At 45.4% G+C, this 19997-nt stretch overlaps 1 protein-coding gene across 2 annotated transcripts in view; it reads left to right on the top strand.

Annotated features, from left to right (window-relative positions):
• The first annotated feature begins 3345 nt into the window (after window positions 1–3345).
• Window positions 3346–19997, top strand: part of MKLN1 (muskelin 1) — a 97874-nt gene continuing 81222 nt past the window's right edge. Inside the window, exons 1-2 of one of the 2 annotated variants that reach the window (XM_087935343.1) lie at window positions 3346–3486; window positions 19169–19238. In XM_087935343.1, the coding sequence (XP_087791469.1) occupies window positions 3374–3486; window positions 19169–19238 (183 nt within the window). In that variant the 5' untranslated portion in view covers window positions 3346–3373. The remainder of the gene's footprint in view (window positions 3487–19168; window positions 19239–19997) is intronic. The other variant, XM_087935344.1, reaches the window with a different exon arrangement.

The raw sequence follows: 19997 nt of genomic DNA on the forward strand, positions 1-19997 counted from the left end.
GAGGAAGAGGGAAACGGTCATAGGTGGGCAGTAAATTATGTAGGGCAGAGCCGACTGCATTTGGGAAAAATGCCGACATGTTGCTCCTAATAAATAATTGGATTTCTTTTGAAACTTGGCTTGAGGCTCATGAATTAATTAGGGCATCCATTGGAACCCTGACACTGGTAGGGAAAACAGAATACAGCTATCCTCGACACACAGCAGTTTGTTTAATGACCATTCGAAGTTACAACGGTACTGAAAAAAGTGACTTCTCACCATTTTTCACACTTACGCCCGTTGTAGCCTCCCCGTGGTCACGTGATTGACATGCGGATGCTTGGCAATTGACTCACACTTATGACGGGTCGCAGTGCCCTGGAGTCACTCTGGGGCAAAACTCCCTGAACAAATTTCTCACTTAACGGCATACAATTGTTGTGCTCAATTGTGGTCGTAACTTGAAGACAACCTGTAGTATTCCTTTCTCTCCTTCTCTCTCTTCCTTGGAAAAAGACCTTCTCCAATGATTGATGGCAGGTTATTATAATTCTCATTTCCTAGTGTGAGGCTTTAAATTACATATCCTCTAAGTTTGGAGCACAAGGGACTGGCATATTTCCAACCAACCCAACCCACACACCGTTGTATCTTTTGTCGAAATGTACACAAGCAGAGCTATTTTTAAAATAGTCTTTCAAAATCCCTGAATTCTATCTTGGATTGGACCAGCTTTCCTCCAGAGCCCAGGAATATAAATTATAACGTGTTTTTTTGTTCTGCTCGTCTATGATGACTCAATAAAGATTGATTGATAGATAATTTTTTTTTTCTCTTTTATGGGGAAAAAGAACGAGATGTTTTCTTGCTCCTGGACAGGTTAAGCCACTAGTTGATGAGGCCAAGAAATCAACTCCACAGGAAGATTAAAACTACTTTTATTGAGATTAGCTATAAGAACAGAAACTGATTGTGTTACACATCTTCCTCCTCCTCATACACCAGTGAATTAGGAGAGGGTGCCTGCCTGAGCTGAACGATTATTTTGTTGTTCTGGACTTTAAAAATGTTTTCGGTCCCCTTTGCTTACAACACAGTTCCATTAATGTCATCTTCCTTACTCTCTACGGGAAAGGAAGAGCAGTGGTGACGTTCAAAATGTTTAAATACCAGTTCTGTGGGCGTGGCTTGGTGGGCGTGGCTGGAGAACCGGTAGGGGAAATTTGGAATAGTTCCGAGAACCAGAAAATCCCACCTCTGACTGGCCCCGCCTTCATCTCGTCTCCGCCTCCTAAGTCCCAGCTGATTGGCTGGGTCTTCTTTGGTTGCCCTGCCCAGGAGAACAGAACTGGAAAGCAGGTTAATGGGGTGAGGAGGGAATGGAGATTTTGTAGTAACCTTTCCCCTGCCAGGCCCACCAAGCCACACCCACAGAACTGGTAGTAAAAACATTTGAATCCCACCCCTGCACATGACTCAAGTGGTGGCGATGTCCTCGCACATGTCCTCCCTTTCCCTCCGCGGCTTTCCACCTTTTCCAAACCGAGGACCGGATTCAGGCCTGATTGGTGCAGCCATTCAATTCTTCCATGCTTTGCCCAGCGGAAGAGGGAAGAACCGCTTCCAAGCACCTCCGGTTAGGAGAGCTGAGTCATTCCCAAGTCTGGGAAAAGTTCTCCAGGCATTAAAGAGCACAAAGTGCTCTGGATTACGCCTTAGTTGCCAGCTCGTAGCTCCATTTATGGTCATCAAATCACAATTTGGTGTTATTGCAAATGACAGCTCATGTCGATAGATTTAGGGGCAATTGAAACAATATTGTTTATTTCAAAATGCAAATATGGGTTAACCAGGCGATAAAGCAAGGATCTCTCTCTTTGATCTCTCCCTCTCCATCATCTATCTATTATTTATCTGTCTAATAATCTATCATCACTTTCAATCATCCATCCTTCCATCCATACATCTATCACATCTATCCATCCATTATCTATCTACTCTTTCATCGGTCTCTTTGTCAGTCTATACATATCTGTCTGTTTGTCTCTACCATCCGATCCATCCATTATCTATCTACCAATACTCTCTCATGTGTCTCAGTCTTTTCATATTTGTCTGTCCATCTGTCCACCCATCCATCCATCCTTCCATCCATCCACCCATCCACTCTCTCATCTGTCTCAGTCCTTTCATATTTGTCTGTCCATCCAATTGTTTTGAACATGTTAAACTCAGCCAGAGGTCTTTAAACTTGGCAACTTTAAGACTTGTGGACTTCAACTCCCACAACCCCCAGAATTCTGGGAATTGAAGTCCACAAGCCTTAAAGTTGCCAAGTTTGGGAACCCCTGAACTAAGCCAAGGAAAGCAGATCTGGGTTGCAAAACCCACCGGGTGGGGAGTCAAGGACAGATCACTGTCTAACTCAGTGGCTCTCAAACTTGGCAAATTTAAGATGAATGGACTTCAACTCCCAGAATTCCCCAGCCAGCCAGCCAGACAGCCAGACAGCAAGCTTGCTGGGAAATTCTGGGACTTGAAGTCCACCCATCTTAAAGTTGCCAAATTTGCGAAACTCCGGCTTAGCATGAAGGTAATCTTCAACTTACAACAGTTCGTTTAGTGACCAAAGTTACAAGGGTCCCGATTAAAGTGACTTATGACCATTTTCCAGACTTACGACTGTCACAGCATCCCCAGGATCACATGACCTACCTTTGCATGCATGACAATTGACTCACATTTATGACGGTTGCCCTGTCAAGCGATCCCCTTTTGTGACCTTCTGACAAGCAACGCCCATGGGGAAGCCGGATTCACTTAACAACTGGGTCACTAACTGAATAACTCCGGCGATTTGCTTAACAACGGCGGCAAGAAAGATTGTAAAGCGGGGTGAAACTCATTTAACGAATTTCTCACTTACCGGCATAAATTCGAGGGGGGGGGCTCAATTGTGGCCATAAGTCGAGGACTACCTGCTAGTAGGATTGGACTAGATGACCTACAAGGTCCCTTCCAACTCTGTCAATCTGTTATACCGTTAGTAGCAAAACCAGCCATAGAGGCTCTCCAAAGTCGAAAATCGCGCGTCGGCCCCTTTAAGACGCCCCTCCCTCTCTCCTCCTCCTCTTCCTCTGTTCCCTCCTCTTTCCCCAAGAGACCCGGTTGAATCCCTCCCACCGCGCGACCCCTCTACTTCCGGCTCTACGGCGAACCTCTATTCTGAGACTTTTGAGGGCGTGCGTAGTCGAGGCCACCAAAGAAAGGCGAGCGTCCCAGCGGCAGGCGGAAGTGAAAGCCGGGAGTGCGCGCCTCTATTTCCTCTCCCTTCCTTCCCCTCCGCCCACTCTATGGTTCCTCCTCCCCGGCGGCGGCGGCGGCTGACAAGATGGCGGCGTCGGGCCTAGGCTTCGGCCCAGGGTCGTCGGGGCTCCTCGGCAGCCGGGTCCTGGCCTACACCCTCCACCGCTGGAGCAGCTTCTCCTCCACCTACCTGCCCGAGTGAGTCGGCCGTGGGGTGGGGTGGTGGGAGCGGGGGTGGGGCGGAGGAAGCTCTCAAGGCAGCCCCTCTCCGCGGGCTCTGAGACCACCGCCCCATCTTCCCCGGCTGAAGGAGAGCGCGGAGGATGGGCTTGCGGGTCCACAACCGGGTGTGCGGGGAGGTCGAGTTTCTCTTCTGAGGGAGGTCAAGGATCCGGGAGGGGGAGACTTTTTCTTTGCCAACCCCCCGCCCCTCGATTCCTGCTCTCCCAGGTGGGGAGGGGGTCCCATTAACCCCCTCCCCAAACAGCCGTTGCAAAGGCGAATGAAGGCCGAGGGGAGGAGGGAGGGGCTTCTCGGTTTGGGGGGGGGTCCTACCCACCTGTGGGGAGTCCCCCCCCCCATGGCCAGGTAAGGAGGCCGCCTCTCGAGGGGTGGTGGGTTGGTTTGCCTAAGGGGGCGGCCTGGAGGGGAGGGGAGAAGGACGGGGGTCTTCTAGGGAGTCTTGGGGGGTTGATCAGGGGCCGCCTGAGCAGCCTGGATTCTTAGGGGTATCGGATGCATCCTGGGGGGCGGGGGGGTATCTGTCTCGGAGCTTGTGGCAAGGCTGTCAATGGGGTCTTGGTTGCCTCTGGACTCAGGGTCTTCCTTCCCCTTGTTGATCTTCCTCCTCCTCCTCCTCTTTTTTCCTCCCCTTCCTCTTCCTCCTTTTCTTTCTCCTTCCTCTTCTTCCTCCTCTTCCTTTTCTTCCTTCTTTTTTCCTCCTCTCCCTCTTCCTCTTCCCCTCATCTTTTCCCTCCTCTTCTTCATTTTCCTCTTCTTTTTCCTCCCCTTCCTCTTCCTCCTTTTCTTTCTCGTCTTCTCCCTCTTCTTCATCCTCTTCTTCCTCTTCCTGTTCTTCCTTCTTTTTTCCTCCTCTTCCTCTTCTTCTTTCCCCTCATCTTTTCCCTCCTCTTCTTCATTTTCCCCTTCTTTTTTCCTCCTCTTCCTCTTCCTCTTCTTCCTTCCTCTTCTTCCTCTTTCTCTTCTTCATCTTTTTTCCTCCGCTTCCTCTTCTTCCTCCTACTCTTCCTCTTTTTCCCTTTCTTTTTCATCTTCATTTTCCTCTTCTTCCTCTTTCTCTTCTTCATCCTCTTCTTTTTTCCTCTTCTTCCTCTTCCTCTTCCCCTCATCTTTTCCCTCCTCTTCTTCATTTTCCTCTTCTTTTTTCCTCCCCTTCCTCTTCCTCCTTTTCTTTCTCGTCTTCTCCCTCTTCTTCATCCTCTTCTTCCTCTTCCTGTTCTTCCTTCTTTTTCCTCCTCTTCCTCTTCTTCTTTCCCTCATCTTTTCCCTCCTCTTCTTCATTTTCCCCTTCTTTTTCCTCCTCTTCCTCTTCCTCTTCTTCCTTCCTCTTCTTCCTCTTTCTCTTCTTCATCTTTTTTTCCGCTTCCTCTTCTTCCTCCTACTCTTCCTCTTTTTCCCTTTCTTTTCATCTTCATTTTCCTCTTCTTCCTCTTTTTTCCTCCTACTCTTCCTCTTCTTCGTCCTCTTTTTTTTCCTCCTCTTCCTCTTCTTCCTTCCTCTTCTTCCTCTTCATCTTTTTTCCTCGACTTCCTCTTCTTCCTCCTACTCTTCCTCTTCTTCCCTTCATCTTTTTCATCTTCATTTTCCTCTTCTTCCTCTTTTTTCCTCCTACTCTTCCTCTTCTTCGTCCTCTTCTTTTTTCCTCCTCTTCCTCTTCTTCCTCTTCATCTTTTTTCCTCGACTTCCTCTTCTTTCTCCTACTCTTCACCTTCTCTTCTTCCCCTCATCTTTTTCATCTTCATTTTCCTCTTCCTCTTTTTTCCTCCTCTTTTTCCTTTTCTTCATCCTCTTCTTTTTTCCTCCTCTTCTTTCTCTTCTTCCTCTTTCTCTTCCTCCTCCTCTTTGTCTTCTTCGGCCTCATCTTTTTCCTCTTCTTCCTCATCTTTTTCCTCCTCTTCTTCATTTTTCTCTTCTTTTTTTCCTCTTTCTCTTCCTCTTCATCTTCATCCTCTTTTTTGTCCTCTTCATCTTTCTTCCTCCTTTTCCTCCTCTTCGTCCTCATCTTTTTCCTCCTCTTCCTCTTCTTTATCCTTCTTTGTCCTCTTCTTCCTCTTTTTCCTCTACTTCCTCTTCCTCTTCTACATCTTCTTCTTCCACTTCTTCATCTCTCTCTCCTCCTCCTCCTTCCTCCTTCTACCTTTCCCAGCAACTAGAGCCTTTGAGCAGAGCTAGGCATTGATAGATGTGGCACCCCATTATTGCTTGATTCCAAGAGGCCACCTTAGACCATCGGTCTCCAACCTGGTTCTTCAGATCTTTTTGTTTTGTTTTGTTTTACAGAATAGAGGTAGGAAGGGACCTTCGAGGTCTTCCATGGTAGTCCAACCCCCGCCCCATCCTCTGCTGTCTCCCAGTTTCCCCAAATTCATGTGCATTGTGTTTGTTGCATGTAACCATCTCATCCGCCGCCGCCGTCTTTTTCTGTCTTCCATCTTTCCCAACATCAGAATCGGAAGAGAGCTGGAAGGGACCTTGGAGGTCTTCTAGTCCAACCCCCTTGCTCAAGCAGGAGATCCTATATCGTTTCAGACAAGTGGCTGTCCAGTCTCTTCTTAAAAACCTCCAGTGATGAAGCAGCCACAACTTCTTGTGGCAAGCTGTTCCACTGGTTCGTTGTCCTCACCGTGAGGAAGTTTCTCCTTAATTCCAGGTTGCTTCTCTCCTTAATTGCAACCATTGCTTCCTGTCCTGCCTTTGGGAGCTTTGGAAAATAAGTTGACCCCTTCCTCTTTGTGGCAGCCCCTCAAATACTTGGAAGACTGCTATCCTGTCCTCTCTAGTCGTCCTTTTTTTTTTCTGGACTGGCCAAACCCAATTCCTGAAAATTCATGATATGTTTTGATTTCCAGGCCTGTTCTTCTTCTTTGCCCTTTTTCCCAACGTCTCAACATCTTTGTCTTGAGGAAAGTTCTACTGCAATCCTGGCTGTTGTTTTCAAAAGCAGCCAGCTAACTTTTATAATGGCACCAGAATTTGGGAGGCTGTGCCTCTTTTCCCCAACCAAAGATCTTCCTTTGTGTAAAGACCGTCTTCTTTCTTCCTAGCTTTTCTCTCATAAAGATCTCTTTTAAGTTCAGACAAGAGGAAAAGGCACAATGGTGTGATGTAAACTGAGGACAACAAGGTACACATTGAGAACTGGGAGTATGAAAAATTAGACTAACTTTAGGGTCACTTTGAATGGACGCTAGTCGGCATACATTGAAATGAGATTTTAATGAAAATTGCAAGGAGGCATGAAAGTTTTGAAGGTGTCTGCCTGGAATAGGAGGAAAACAGGACCTTGCAAAGAACTTTTGGGAGGGGAAAGTTGCTGCTGCTAAATGAAATTAGTCCTTGACTTATGACCACAACAGGGGACTAGAATTTCCGTTGCTATGCAAGGAGGTTGTTAGAAGTCATGCTCAATTTTATCATTTTTTTTGCCACCATTAAGTGAATCACTGCAGCCATTAAGTGAATCACTAGTCATTAAGTGAATCACAGTCATTAAGTGAATCCAGCTGCTCCCTGTGGCTTGACACGTTGAAAGCTGGTGTAGAAGGCCTCAAATGCCAATCATGGGTCACCGGGTGCTGCAAATACAGATAGTCCTCGACTTATAACAGTTCATTTAGAGACTACTCAAAGTTACAGAGGCACTGAAAAAAGGGACTTACAGCCCCTTTTCACACTTACGACCGTTGCAGCTTCTCCATGATCACGTGATTTACATTCGGATGCTTGACAACTGACTCGCCTTTATGACGATTTGCAGTGTCCCAGAGTCACATCCCCTTTTGGGACCTTCTGAAAAAGGGAAAATCAACGGGGAAGCCCGACTCACTTAACGACCGTATTACTAATATAAGAACTGCATCGATTCACTTAAGCAACATTAAGCGTCGAAAGTCGTAAAACAGAGCAAAGGCACTTAACAAATATCTCACTTCACGACACAAACGCCGGGCTCAATTGTGGATCGTAGGTTGAGGACTGCCTGTGTATTGTAAATCCATGCTGGTTGCTAAGCGTGCAGTATTTTGGATCGCATGGGGATGCAGCAATGCTTTGCTCATGTCACTATTTTCAGTGCTGTCGTATCTTTGGTCAGTCAATGAATCGATGTAAGTCAAAGATGATCTGGAAATTAATGGGGGGATGTAAGAATCAGATGGAGTATAAGAAAGCTATGAGTATCAAAAATTGCCTAATTATTCCATTTATGTCCATCTTTTCCCTATGATATCCACTATACATCTTTGCCTTCTCCGCATCGGTGTATGACAGTTGAAATAGTTGCAAGCCTATTTTTTTAATTTTTAGTATTAACATTCGTTATTATTTTTTTGTTTGTAAAGAAGTTGCTTTATACTTTGCTGATAGCCAGTAGTTTGTAAAACTTGAGGTTGCTTGTTTTTGCTTTTACATTTTCCTGCAAGATACTGTGAGGGAAACATCGGGTTTCTAACCACGGAGAGATAAGCAAAGGGGGAGTCCTTTCATGATTAGAGACTTATATCTTTCTGTAGATAATTTCCTTCTGTGAATGGTTTCCTAGAAGGTTTGATACCATTTCACCCTCCAGTTTCATTTTATTTTATTGTTTATTTCTATCCAACCTTTATTATTTTTACAAAGGACTCAAGGTGGCCAAGATATTAAATACATCTTTCTCCTCTTATTTAACAACAGCCCTGTGAGGTGGGTTGAACTGAGAGGGAGGAACTGGCCCAATGTCACCCAGCTGGCTTTCATACCCAAGGAGGGACTAGAACGCCATATCTTTTGCTTTCTAGCCTCCTCCTCCTCCTCCTCCTCCTCCTCCTGAATAACAGTTGTATTGGAGGTGAAAATTAAGGCTCACACAATGAAGGGGAAAAAAAGCAAGAGATGTTTATTACTGAATTATAACACTCTGAACCCTAAACTCAGCTTAAATAAAAATACAGGTATGGCCAATTGAAGGTTCTTACAGCAAGCTTAGTCGCCAACCTTTTGGACTTCAGGGTTCACCAAACTCATAATTTTAAATCCCAGGGACCACTAACCAGTTATGTGGGTGTGGCCTAATGTATGGGTGTGGCTTGGTCATGTGACTGGCTGGGCATGGCTTGTATGTAAATATTATAAATATATAAATATTGAATGTTTTATATAAAAAGAGCAACTTCTATCCAAAATCAGGCAAAGCAGGCAGGCAGATTGAGTTGCTCACCGAATCACAGATTCATTCAGAAATCTATCTGCCATTGGCTAGCTCAGTCTGTCACACAAACTTTGCTTGCAAGCAAACTCACAAAATTAACTTACAACACGCCATGTATGTAAATATTGAATATTTTTGTTAAAAAAGCAACTTTTACCCCAAATCAGGCAAAGCAGGCAGATTGAGTTGCTCACAGGATCATTCAGTGATCTATCTTCCTGCCATCCGCTAGCTCAGTCTCTCAAATTTGCTTGCTGTGAGTCTCCACTGAATTTGCTTGCAAACAAACCTTCAGTCCTAAGGGAGGTTCGGCTGTGCTGAAGATCTAAAGACTAGCTAGAAAGCAAGAAATCCAACCATTTCCTGCTTCCTAGCTAATCTAAATTTCCCGGCACAGCAGAACAGATGATGGTCAGAAAAAGGAAAAATAGCAACTTAGCAGACAAGTTTACCAGGTAAGGAGTGAGTAGGTGGGGAGGATTCCCACAGGCCATGTGGGCTGCGCAGCCTTGTGTTTCTGCGCAGCCTGGATTAATTGCTTTGTGAGGGTGCTCTGCGGGTGAGATTTCTCTGCGGCCACCAAAATTTTCTCACGGCCCACCGGTTGGTGACCGCTGTTCTAGTCCATCCCCCTGTTCAGGCAGGGAACTCTCTACCTTTTCAGACAAATGGCTGTCCAGTCTCTTCTTAAAAACCTCTAGTCTTGAAGCACCCACAACTTCTGGAGGCAAGTCGTTCCCCCGATTAATTGTTCTCACTCTCAGGAAATTCCTCCTTAGTTCTAGGTTGCTTCTCTCCTGGGTTAGTTTCCACCCTGTTGCTTCTTGTCCTGCCTTCAGATGCTCTGGAGAATAGCTTGACCCCCTCTTCTTTGTGCAAGCTCCTCAAATAGCAAAAGCACTTAGACTTGTATACCGCTTCATGGTGCTTTACGCTATGTCCTCTCTAAGCTGTTTACAGAGTCATCCTCTTGCCCCCAACAATCTGGGTCCCCATTTTACCGACCTCGGAAGGATGGACGGCCGAGTCAACCTTGAGTCAGTGAGGATTGAACTGCCAAACTGTTGGCAGCCTGCAGTCAGCAGATTTAGCCTGCAATACTGCATTCTAACCACTGTGCCACCCTGGAAGACTACTATCATATCACGTTGTCCTCTCAGTCCTTATCATTATTCCTCTAATCGTCATTATTCCCCTAATCCTCTTTGTTGCTCTTCTCTGCACTCTTTCTAGAGTCTCAACCTCTTTTTTTTACGATGTGGCAACCCAAACTGGACGCGCTATTCCAAGTGTGGTCTTGCCAAGGCAGCATAGAGTGGCATTTTCACGCCTGGAGCCTATCCTCGGGGCACTTCTCTCTACCAGAACATGTGCTTTGGGCTATTCTATGTGCCATATTTATGTGGTGCCTTCCTATTGATGGATTGATGGATGTTGATGGCTGCCGATTGGCTGTTGTTTCCTTACTTGATAAGCTGATGGTAAATCAGCACTCCTGTTGAGTGACAAGGAGTCTGTTTCCCAGGCGGCAATCATTTTTCCCTGGCTGTTTTTGTCTCTTCTTGGCCAACAATCTTAATAGCTGAAAAACTGAATCTATGGCCTCGTTCATCGCAAAGTGATGCTACCCATGAGTTCGGCTCTCCTCGTCTGACAGCTCATTTGGGTTCTTTCTTGCAAGCAGGTTGTAAAATTACAAAAGTTTTGAAATTAAGTTGATAAGTAGGGAGGTCTTAAACTGCTGGAATACCAGGGACCCACAACAATGTTGAAGGTGGGCTGTTCATTCCCCCCAAAATACAACCTACCTTGAAAGTAAATCCTAGCTTGATTTTTATCTGTGTGCCCAATATAAGCCCTACTCCTCAAAATAAGCCCTAATTAAGATCCCACCCACTCCAGAATGCACGGGTAAAAATTAAGCTAGGCTGGGGATGGGAATGGTGGAGCTGCCCTACTACTTACCTTTGGACAGGTGTAGCCAGGCCTCGCTCACCCCGACACCTGCCTTGCTTGGCCATTTCTTCTGCAGCCGGCAAGGCTTTCCTTGAAGGCCTGTGTGGTTGAGAACAAAGCTCTGGATCGATCCAGAGCTCCATTATCAGTTGCAGAGGCCTTCAGGAAAGCCTTGCTGGCCACAGAAGAAGAAATTCCTGAAGGCCTCTGACAGCGAAAAGGAGTACAAGTGAGGTTAGTCAGTGGATGACTTCCCCCGAAAGTAAGACCTGGTGCCTTTTTTGGTGGCAAAAAAAATAATAATAGTGAGACAGGGTCTTGTTTTCAGGGAAACGTGGTATTTAACTGGAGAGATTTAGAACAGATTATGTGGTGCCCAGCCCAAGACAGAAGTCGGAAACTTTACCTTCCAAGTGGTAATTGAATTACTATCAAGAAACCCAGGACTTTGAGCGTCTAGTACCTGTTTGAGCATTTGGGGAAGTGAGTCATTTAAGAGCTGGGCTCGGTTCACATAAATTACAACGACAAGGAGGTTCATTAAGTGGAAAACAAGTGAATCACATTATGGCAGTAGTAAATGTGTGCAAGCCATGAGGTTATTTGAGTGCATGAGCTGAAGGATCTAAATTAGTTTCCCTCACGAATATTTCTGAATCTGTTCTCCGTCTTGGTTAATAAGAAAGGACTTTGAGCAAGTATAGGTAGACTTTGACATGCAACAGTTCATTTCCAAGTTACAACAGCCCTGTAAAAAAGGGACTTACGCCCATTTTTTACACTTATGACGGTTGATAATATTCTGTGCCTTCTTTCTGTTTCATTTTCAATGTAAGTCTGTCCATTTCTGCACAATCTAATAAGCTTCTTTATTATCTCTTCATCTTGCGGTGTTGCTTCATTTTTCCAATATGGTGTGAAGATAATCCTCGCTGCTCTTAAGCCATGTAATATTAAATACATATTTATCAATTTTTTTTCTGATATCATCCCTAATAAAAACAGTTCAGGTTTAAAAAAATCTACATTTCCCTACTATCTTTTCTAGCCACCTGTGTGTATTTTTGCCCAACATCTTGGCCAAAATGAGCCTGTTTTTTTTTAAAATTACATTTCCAGCATTTTCTAGACATATTTTTAAAACATTTTAGCTAACCTGAATCTATTCTCAGCCTCGGTTAATAGGAAAGGACTTCAAACAAGTAATGCAATGTGGGGGAAAAATTGGGCGTTCTAATCCAGTGGTCGTCACCAGTGGGCCGGGGACCACTGGTGGTCTGTGAGAAAATTTTGGTGGTCCGCAGAGAAATATTACCCCCAAAGCAATTAATCCAGGCTGCACAGGAACACAAGGCTTGCATCGCTTGCATTGCGAACAACACGAGGTAGTAAGGGGAGGGGGAAAGGGTGGAGGGGGAGGAACTTTCCCTACGCGCCTGACCTGGCCACCGGGGCTGCTTCTTTCCGCTTCTTTCTCCTGCTTTTGGCTGCATGCAAGGAAAGCAGCAAAAGTCTTTCCCTTCCCCAAACTCTACCAGAAACGATCCTTTGGGACCCTGCAAGGCCTCCTGCTCCAAGAGGCTGTACCAGGGCGACAGGTCTCCCAAAGACTCATTTCTGGCGGAGTTTGGGGGAGAGAAAGAAAGACTTCTGCTGCTTTCCTTGCACGAAGCCAAAAGTCTCTCTTTCGTTCCCTGAGAACGGAGCTGGAGACGCTATCCTGATCCCAAATAAAGAACGATTGATCAGTAGGAAAATGGGAACGGGGGATTTTCCTGCAGACTTTTGGGGGGGATTTTCCCAGGGTCTCTGGTCCAAGGGATTTAAAATTATGAGTTTGGTGGTCCCTGAGGTCCAAAAAGGTTTCGCGACCCCTGGGATATTTTTAATTTGGGATTAGAGGCGACGCACCTCATTCAGCTTTGAGCACAGTGCGTGTCTCCATGCACGAAAGGGAGACGGGAAGAACAAACATTGGCAGGACGAGGCTCTTGTGTCATTCATTTCCCTTTGGGCGGTGGACTCAGAAATGAACTTGAACTTGAACTCCAAGCTTTTGCAACTGTTTGCTCACTTGGTGTTTACCTTTGGGAAAATGGGATGCGGGAGATTCAGTCTGGGATTCAAAAGAAGCGTTGAACTTTATCCTATTTTTTTCCTTTATATAACCTGTCGGGAGAGAAATATTGCACAAGCAAACCCTCGGCCTGCAGCTACAACGCAGCTCCAAATTTCCGCTGCGAAATGAGACAGTTGCTGAGTTTTGCCCCTGTTTTTACGCCCTTCCTTGCCGCAGTTGCTAAGCGAATCACATCCGTTGTTAAAGTTAGCAACTGAGCGGTTAAGGAACTCTGGCTTTGCTTGTGGGAAGGTCGCAAAAGGGGATCGCATGCCCCCTGGACACGGCCACGGTCATACATATGAACCAGTTGGCGAGTGGCTGAATTTTGATCACGTCACCAGTGGGAACGCTGCAACGGTTGTGTGAAAAATGGTCACAAGTCACTTCCTTCCCCCACCTCCCCATGGCATTGTAGCTTCAGACAGTCGCTAATCGAATGGTTGTATGTCGAGGACTACCTGTGCCCTCATTTGGTCAGCTGGGAGGTTCATGTTGCTACCTTCTGCTAGTTGTTGGTGTAGAATAGATAGCAAACTTGACAGCTTTTAAGACTTGTGGACTTCAACTCCCAGAATCCCCCCTCCAGTCATGTTAGCTCAGGAATTCTGGGAGTTGAAGTCCACAAATGTTTTAAACTTGCCAAGTTTGAAGACGATCTATTCTTTCTTCTATCTATCTATCTATCTATCTATCTATCTATCTATCTATCTATCTATCTATCTATCTATCCTTCCTATCTCTATCTAGTCTACCTCTCTTTCTCTTTCTCTCTCCCCTCTCTCTCTCTATTCTATCTCTCTCTCTCTCTATTCTACCTCTATCTATTCCAGGGGTCTTCAAACTTGAACACTTCACGTGGACTTCAACTCCCAGAATTCCTCCTCCAGTCTTGTTAGCTCAGGAATTCTGGGAGTTGAAGTCCACAAGTCTTAAGCTTGCCAAGTTTGAAGACCCTTGGTGTAGAATATCAGAAAATAGCAATTGCATTTATTATCTGGAATATCCAGATTTAGGGGCCATTTCTTTTTAATGGTTTGGTTCTGAAGCCTGGAAGAAATATTTTGTTCTGTTTTTTCATCCTCGACTTACAACCGTAATTGAGCCCAGGATGATGGTCGTAAGTTGTTGCTGCTCAGCAGGCTATCACATGACTGTGCTTCGTTTTACAACTTGTTTTGAAGCGGTTTTTAAAGGCTCAGTGGTGGGATTCAAATTGTTTTACTACCAGTTCTGTGGGCATGGCTTGGTGCGTGTGATGTGACCTGGTGGGGGTGGCAGGGGAAGGATATTGTAAAATCCTCATTCCTTCCCCATCCCACTAACCTGCTTTCCAGCTCCGTTCTCCTCTTTCAGGGCAACCAAAAAAAACCCCCAGCTGATCAGCTGGGACTCAGTGCTGAATACCACCTCTGGAAAGGCTGTAAACCCATTTCATCCAGTGGGCATTTTTCCTGGAAATCGAAAGTAAACTCAAGAAACTAGCAAAAGCTAGTTTCTAAAACGAAAAACGAAAATTGTGATCGTGTGATTGTAAGACACCGGAAACAGCTGTAAAAGAGAATCAGTTGCCACAAGCATTCAAAATGTGATCATGTGACCATTGTGGGTTGTGGCCTGTGGAACTTTGAAATCAGGTCATAAGTGTCTTTTGAGGGGGTTGTCATAACTTTGAACGGCCACTGAGCAACTGGTCGTTACACAAGGACTATTTGCAGCAGGAAATGAAAAACAGGCAGATGTATAATTGGTAAAGGAGAATATTTGTAGCTCAGGGTTGAAATGGGGGGTCCTTGGTGCTCTCTCAGCTGGGTTGTTTTCTTGCAGATGTTTCATGACCCAACTAGGTAACATCATTAGTGCTAGAAGGGGGTGGGATTTTTTTTAGCACTGATGATGTTACTTGGTTGAGCATAAAAGCGGATAAAAAGATGTTGAGACTCTAGAAAAAGTGTAGAGAAGAGCAACCAGGATGATTAGGGGACTGGAGGCTAAAACATACGAAGAACGGTTGCAGGAACTGGGCCTGGGTAGTCTAGTGAAGAGAAGGACCAGGGGAGACGGGAGAGCAGTCTTTCAATATTTGAGGGACTGCCTCAGAGAGGAAGAGGGGGTCAAACTATTTCTCAAAGCACTTGAAGGCCAGACAAGGAATGATGGATGGAAACTGAACAAGGAGAGATTCAACCTGGAAATAAGGAGAAACTCTCTGACAGAACAAACAACCCATGGAATAGAAGTTGCCTTCAGAAGTTGTGGGAGCTTCATCCCTGGAGGCTTTCAAGAAGAGACTGGACTGCCCTCTGTCAGAAATGGTATAGGGTCTCCTGCTTGGGCAGTGGGTTGGACTAGATGACCTACAAGATCCCTTCCAACTCTGTTAATCTGTTAATTTATCTGTTTGGGGATTTGAGTTGTATTCTTGTCTAAGCAAGTCCATCTAATGAGACTTTTTTTTTTTTTTGCTACAATATGGACTTTCCTTTGTTGGAGTTTTGCAAGAGCCCTATAAATGCTCCGTATTTGGAGCAGTTTTCCTCGGCACTTTTTCCAAAACCATCATTTCGCTGTCCTTTGCGATGCCCCTTGTAACCAAAGCATTGAGTAATCGATAATGTTCTACTAAACCCTTATCAATAGAACACTGAGCCAGGCTGGAGATGCTGGAGAAAAGCAACATCCTTTCAGCAGAAAGGACAAACCAAAGAGAAAAGAGAATATCCCAGCCACCTTCAGGATGTGCCCGAGCCCTTGCTCGTTAGAAAGGTTCTTCCTACTATTTGAAAGAGGGTAATAAGGAGTACCTGTAGCCAAATAAATGGGGGTGGGGGTAGGGGAAGCAGACACGCTCAATGCTTCTAGGCCGAGTGGTGCAGCCGGCATAACTGAGATGTTTGCAATGGGTCTATTTAATCATCTCAGAGGCTAGAATGGGATGAACAAGTGAAAGTTACAACAACGAACAAATTGCACAGGATTTGCATTCAATATTGTCTTTGCTGATGTTTTTTGCAAGGACTCTGAAAGTCCGTCTCTGATTCTGACTCTGACTCTGACTCTGTCTCTCTCTCTCTCTCTCTCTCCGTCTCTGTCTCTCTTTGTGTCTCTGTGTCTCTGTCTCTGTCTCTCTCTCTCTCTGTTTCTCTCTCTCTCTCTCTCTCTCTCTCTTTCTGCATCTGCTCCATTTTAAGTACAGGTAATCCCTCGACTTACGGCCACAATTGAGCTCAAAATTTCTGTTGCTAAGCATGACAATTGTTAAGTGAATTTTGCCCCACTTTTACGAACTACCTTGCCAGAGTTGTTAAGCTGTTAACAGCTTAGTTGTTGAGCTGTACCTGTTCAGTTAGTAATGGGGTTGTTAAGTGAATCTGGCTTCCTCGTTGACTTGGTCCGAAGGTCGCAACGGGATCACACGACCTCGATACGCTGCAACTGTCATAAATATGAGTCAGTAGCCTCGGATCTGAATTTTGATCACATGACCATGGGGAATGCTACAATGGTTGTAAGTGTGAAAAATGGTCCCAAGTCACATTTTTTTCAGTAGTGTAACTTTGAATGGTCACTAAATATTGTAAGTTAAGTACTACCTGAATTTATAATGTGTAGGAGAAGGATTGGCAGAAACTATGTGTAGAGTTAAAAGAGGGATCAGCATAGAATCCCTACGTAGCCACAAGTGAACTAAGTCCAACCTCTTGAATTTCGTTAACCCTTATCTAAATGATGATTGGCCCAAAGTCAGCTAGTCACCTTTCAGGCCTAAAGAACTCACTGTCACCTGATGATTGATCTAAAGTCACTTAGTCAATTTTCAGGCCTAAGGAGGATTGGAACTCACCATCTCCTAGTGATTGACCCAAAGTCACCTTTCAGGCTTAAGGCAGGACTAGAACTCCATTTCCTAGTGATGGGCCCAAAGTCAGTTAGTCACCTTTCAGGCCTAAGGAGGACTAGAACCAGGGGTGGGATTCTACCAGTTCGCACCTATTCGCTAGAACCGGTTGTTAACATTCTAAGCAGTTCGGAGAACCGGTTGTTAGAAGAAATTACTGGGCTAATCCTGTAAGGAAGGCAGGAAGGAAACATTCTGGTGTTGCTTACAGAAACTGCCTCTCCGTTAACCCTTATTTCGTTCTTGGCAGGACTAGACTTCCTGTCTTAGGAACTTCTCTGGAGTTTTTTCCCCCTCCTTTGCTGGTACTTTGCTTGTGTGGAGTGACCATTCAAAGTCACAATGGCACTGAAAAAAGTGACTTATGACCCCTTTTCACACTTACGACTGTTGCAGCATCCCCACAGTCACGAGAGGCCAGGCGAGGAGATGCGTGCCTCGATGTGAGTGATATTGAGTCGGCCACGCCCAGCCAATAACATGACCACCAAGCCATGTCCACCCAGTCACATGATCACCAAGCCACGCCCACCACCTAAGCTACGCCCACAGAACCGGTTGTTAAAAATTTTGAATCCCGCCTCTGACTAGAACTCACCTGGTGATCAGTCCAAAGTCACGTAGCTGCCTTTCATGCCTTGGGCGGGACTAGAACTCAGAGACTCCTGGCCAAAATCACCCAGCCTGCTTTCTATTCCTAAAGTGGCACTAGAACGCTCAGACTCCTGGTTTCTAGGCCAGAACCTTCCCTGCTACCCCAAACTGGTTCTTTTTCTCGTCCTCAAAGCCGACGCAGATGTTCCAGGTGACCTGGATTATTCCTTTTATACCAGGGTTGGGAGGGCTGGTTCCTCACAGGTTGCTGAGCTCCACTGAGCCTTGGCCAGGCTAGCTGGATCTGCTGTCCCTTGTAGTTCAGCCCCATCTGGAGTGGCAGAGACCCTTCTAATATTAATGCTGATTCCCACAAAACCTCACCCAACGTGAAATAAAGAGAAACCAGCCACCGGGATGCATGCTTTGCAAAAAAAAATAGGACACTCTGAATATATGCTGCTATCAGATTCCCTGTTGTTGGAAAGCTTTTTTATTTCTTTTGTGTTGGGGAAGGAGTCTAACGGCAGAATTATTCTGATTGATTACGTCTGATCACTGCCATTCAAGGTTTTCAAAGGACGAGATTTGCTCTTTTCTATTCGACCCATTCAGTTTCTCGTCTCCTTTCCAAGCATTTTTGTTGTAAGAAAAATTGCAGCCCTGGTTGCTTTCTTCTTCTTTTTTCTTTTTCCTCAGCTGTGTTTGCCGAAATGGAGGGCGGGGGGGGGGGAAGCACATTTCTTTTGCCATTTCTAAGGCCTTATTCAAGAGCGGGAACTGCAGTGTTCTGGCTGAATCATTTTTGTATATTTTTGCGGGCACGGTGTATTGTACGCTTGTTAAAACATTTTAAGAAAGATTACGCTGGAAGATGTAAGTTTCCCAGAGCAAACTATGGATTGGAAGAGAAAAGGAAGTCTCCTTCTTGCTGTTTCAGAGGTTTCTTACCAATTGTAATATCCAGGGACTTAACACAAGTGGTCCTCTACTTATAACAGGTCATTTATGGACTGTTCAAAGTTACAACAGACCTGCCAAAAAAGTACTTGGGACCCAGATCCACTGACTAACCACTTGCACCCGTTGCCCCCCACAGTCTCCTTTTCACTGTCAGAGGCCTTCAGGAACTACTTCTGCAGCCTGAAGGCCTCTGGATCGATCCAGAGCTTTGTTCTCAACTACAGAGGCCTCCAGGAAAGCCTTGCCAACTGCAGAAGAAATGGGCCGGCAAGGCAGGTGTCAGGGTAAGCAAAGCCTAGCCACACCTGTCGAAAGGTAAGTTGTAGGGCAGCTCCACCATTGCTATCCTCACCCTAGCTTAATTTTTACCTGTCCACTCTGGGGTGGGCAGGATCTTAATTAGGCCTTATTTTTTTTGGGGGGGGGTAGGACTTATATTGGGCACACGTGTAAAAATCAAGCTAGGACTTACTTTCAGGGTAGGTCCTATTTTCGGGGAATCTACTAGATCTGCAGATTGTGGGTAACATTTGCACTAACATCTACTCTGATCGAAAACATCCAGAAATCACCTTGTAACAGGTATTGTAACTGGCAAGAAAAACCTTTGCAAATCATCAGCGCTTGTTGGAAACATGTTCAGTCGTAAGAGCGAAAAACGGCCATAAGTCCCTTTTTTGAGTGCAGTTGTCACTTTGAATGGCCGCTAAACCAATGGTTGTAAGTTGAGGATTTGAATCCTGATTTGGACCGAACGCTGCACTGAAGTTTTTTCTAGCTTGTTTCATTATTCCTGTGAAAGGAAGCATCAGACAGGTCTGAACAGGCAGTCCGCTATGCTTTCTTGAAATGGGATTTTAGAAAACGATTACATATGGTCAACATTTCCTATTTATACATCTGTCTCTTTCTATATTACTAGGAATATTTTAGTGGACAAGCCCAACGATCAATCTTCACGGTGGTCTTCAGAAAGCAACTACCCCCCACAGGTAAGTTTTAAAGGCACCTCTATGTCAGATTCTAATCAGAGCCAAGAGAAAGTCATTCTGATTAACCCAAATCAATCTTACAGTATATTGTATGACCTGTCTGTTTATATAAATTAGAAATCGGTACGTTAAGTTTGGTATTAAACTTGTAAATACCGTTTAACTGTATCGTGGGTAACTTTTTTTTTTTTGTGGAGAACTCTTGAGGCTTATACATACATACGGCTTCAAAAATTTTAGCAACGGGTTCTCTAACCAGTTGGTGGGTGGGTGTGGCCATGGTGGGTGTGGCCTAGTTGGCCTCCTGCGCCTGCAGGAGGGTAGTGTTTTTGCCCTCCCAGGCTCCGGAGGCTTTCCTCAAGCCTCCAGGAGGGCGAAAATGGCCGCCCTGGGCTCTGGAGGCTCTCTGGAAGCCAGAAATGGGCCCATTTCCAGCTTTCCTGAACTTCCGGGAGGCCCGTTTCTCACCCTCCCCGAGCTTCCGCGCAGGCCCTGCATTTACCTGCATTCAAAATGGGCCACATGGGGACTTCTGGGAGGGGCTGGGTGGGCGGGGCCAGCCAGGAGTGGGATTTGGCGGGGGGGTTCTCCGAACTGCACTGAATCTTAGCTAGGGGCTCTCCCCTGAGAACCCCCAGTAGCCTGCCCCTAGTGGTATGGATGTCCAAAAACTTAATTTAGATAGTTGAAAATAGTCAAAATTACTTTGAAAGATCATCTTGATATCATGAGAGAATGTGGATAGCTGGGATCTTTCTT

Source organism: Pseudonaja textilis, chromosome 5 (genome assembly GCF_049901715.1).
Source record: "Pseudonaja textilis isolate UNSWEBS1 chromosome 5, rPseTex1.2, whole genome shotgun sequence".
Classification (NCBI taxonomy): Eukaryota; Metazoa; Chordata; class Lepidosauria; order Squamata; family Elapidae; genus Pseudonaja; species Pseudonaja textilis.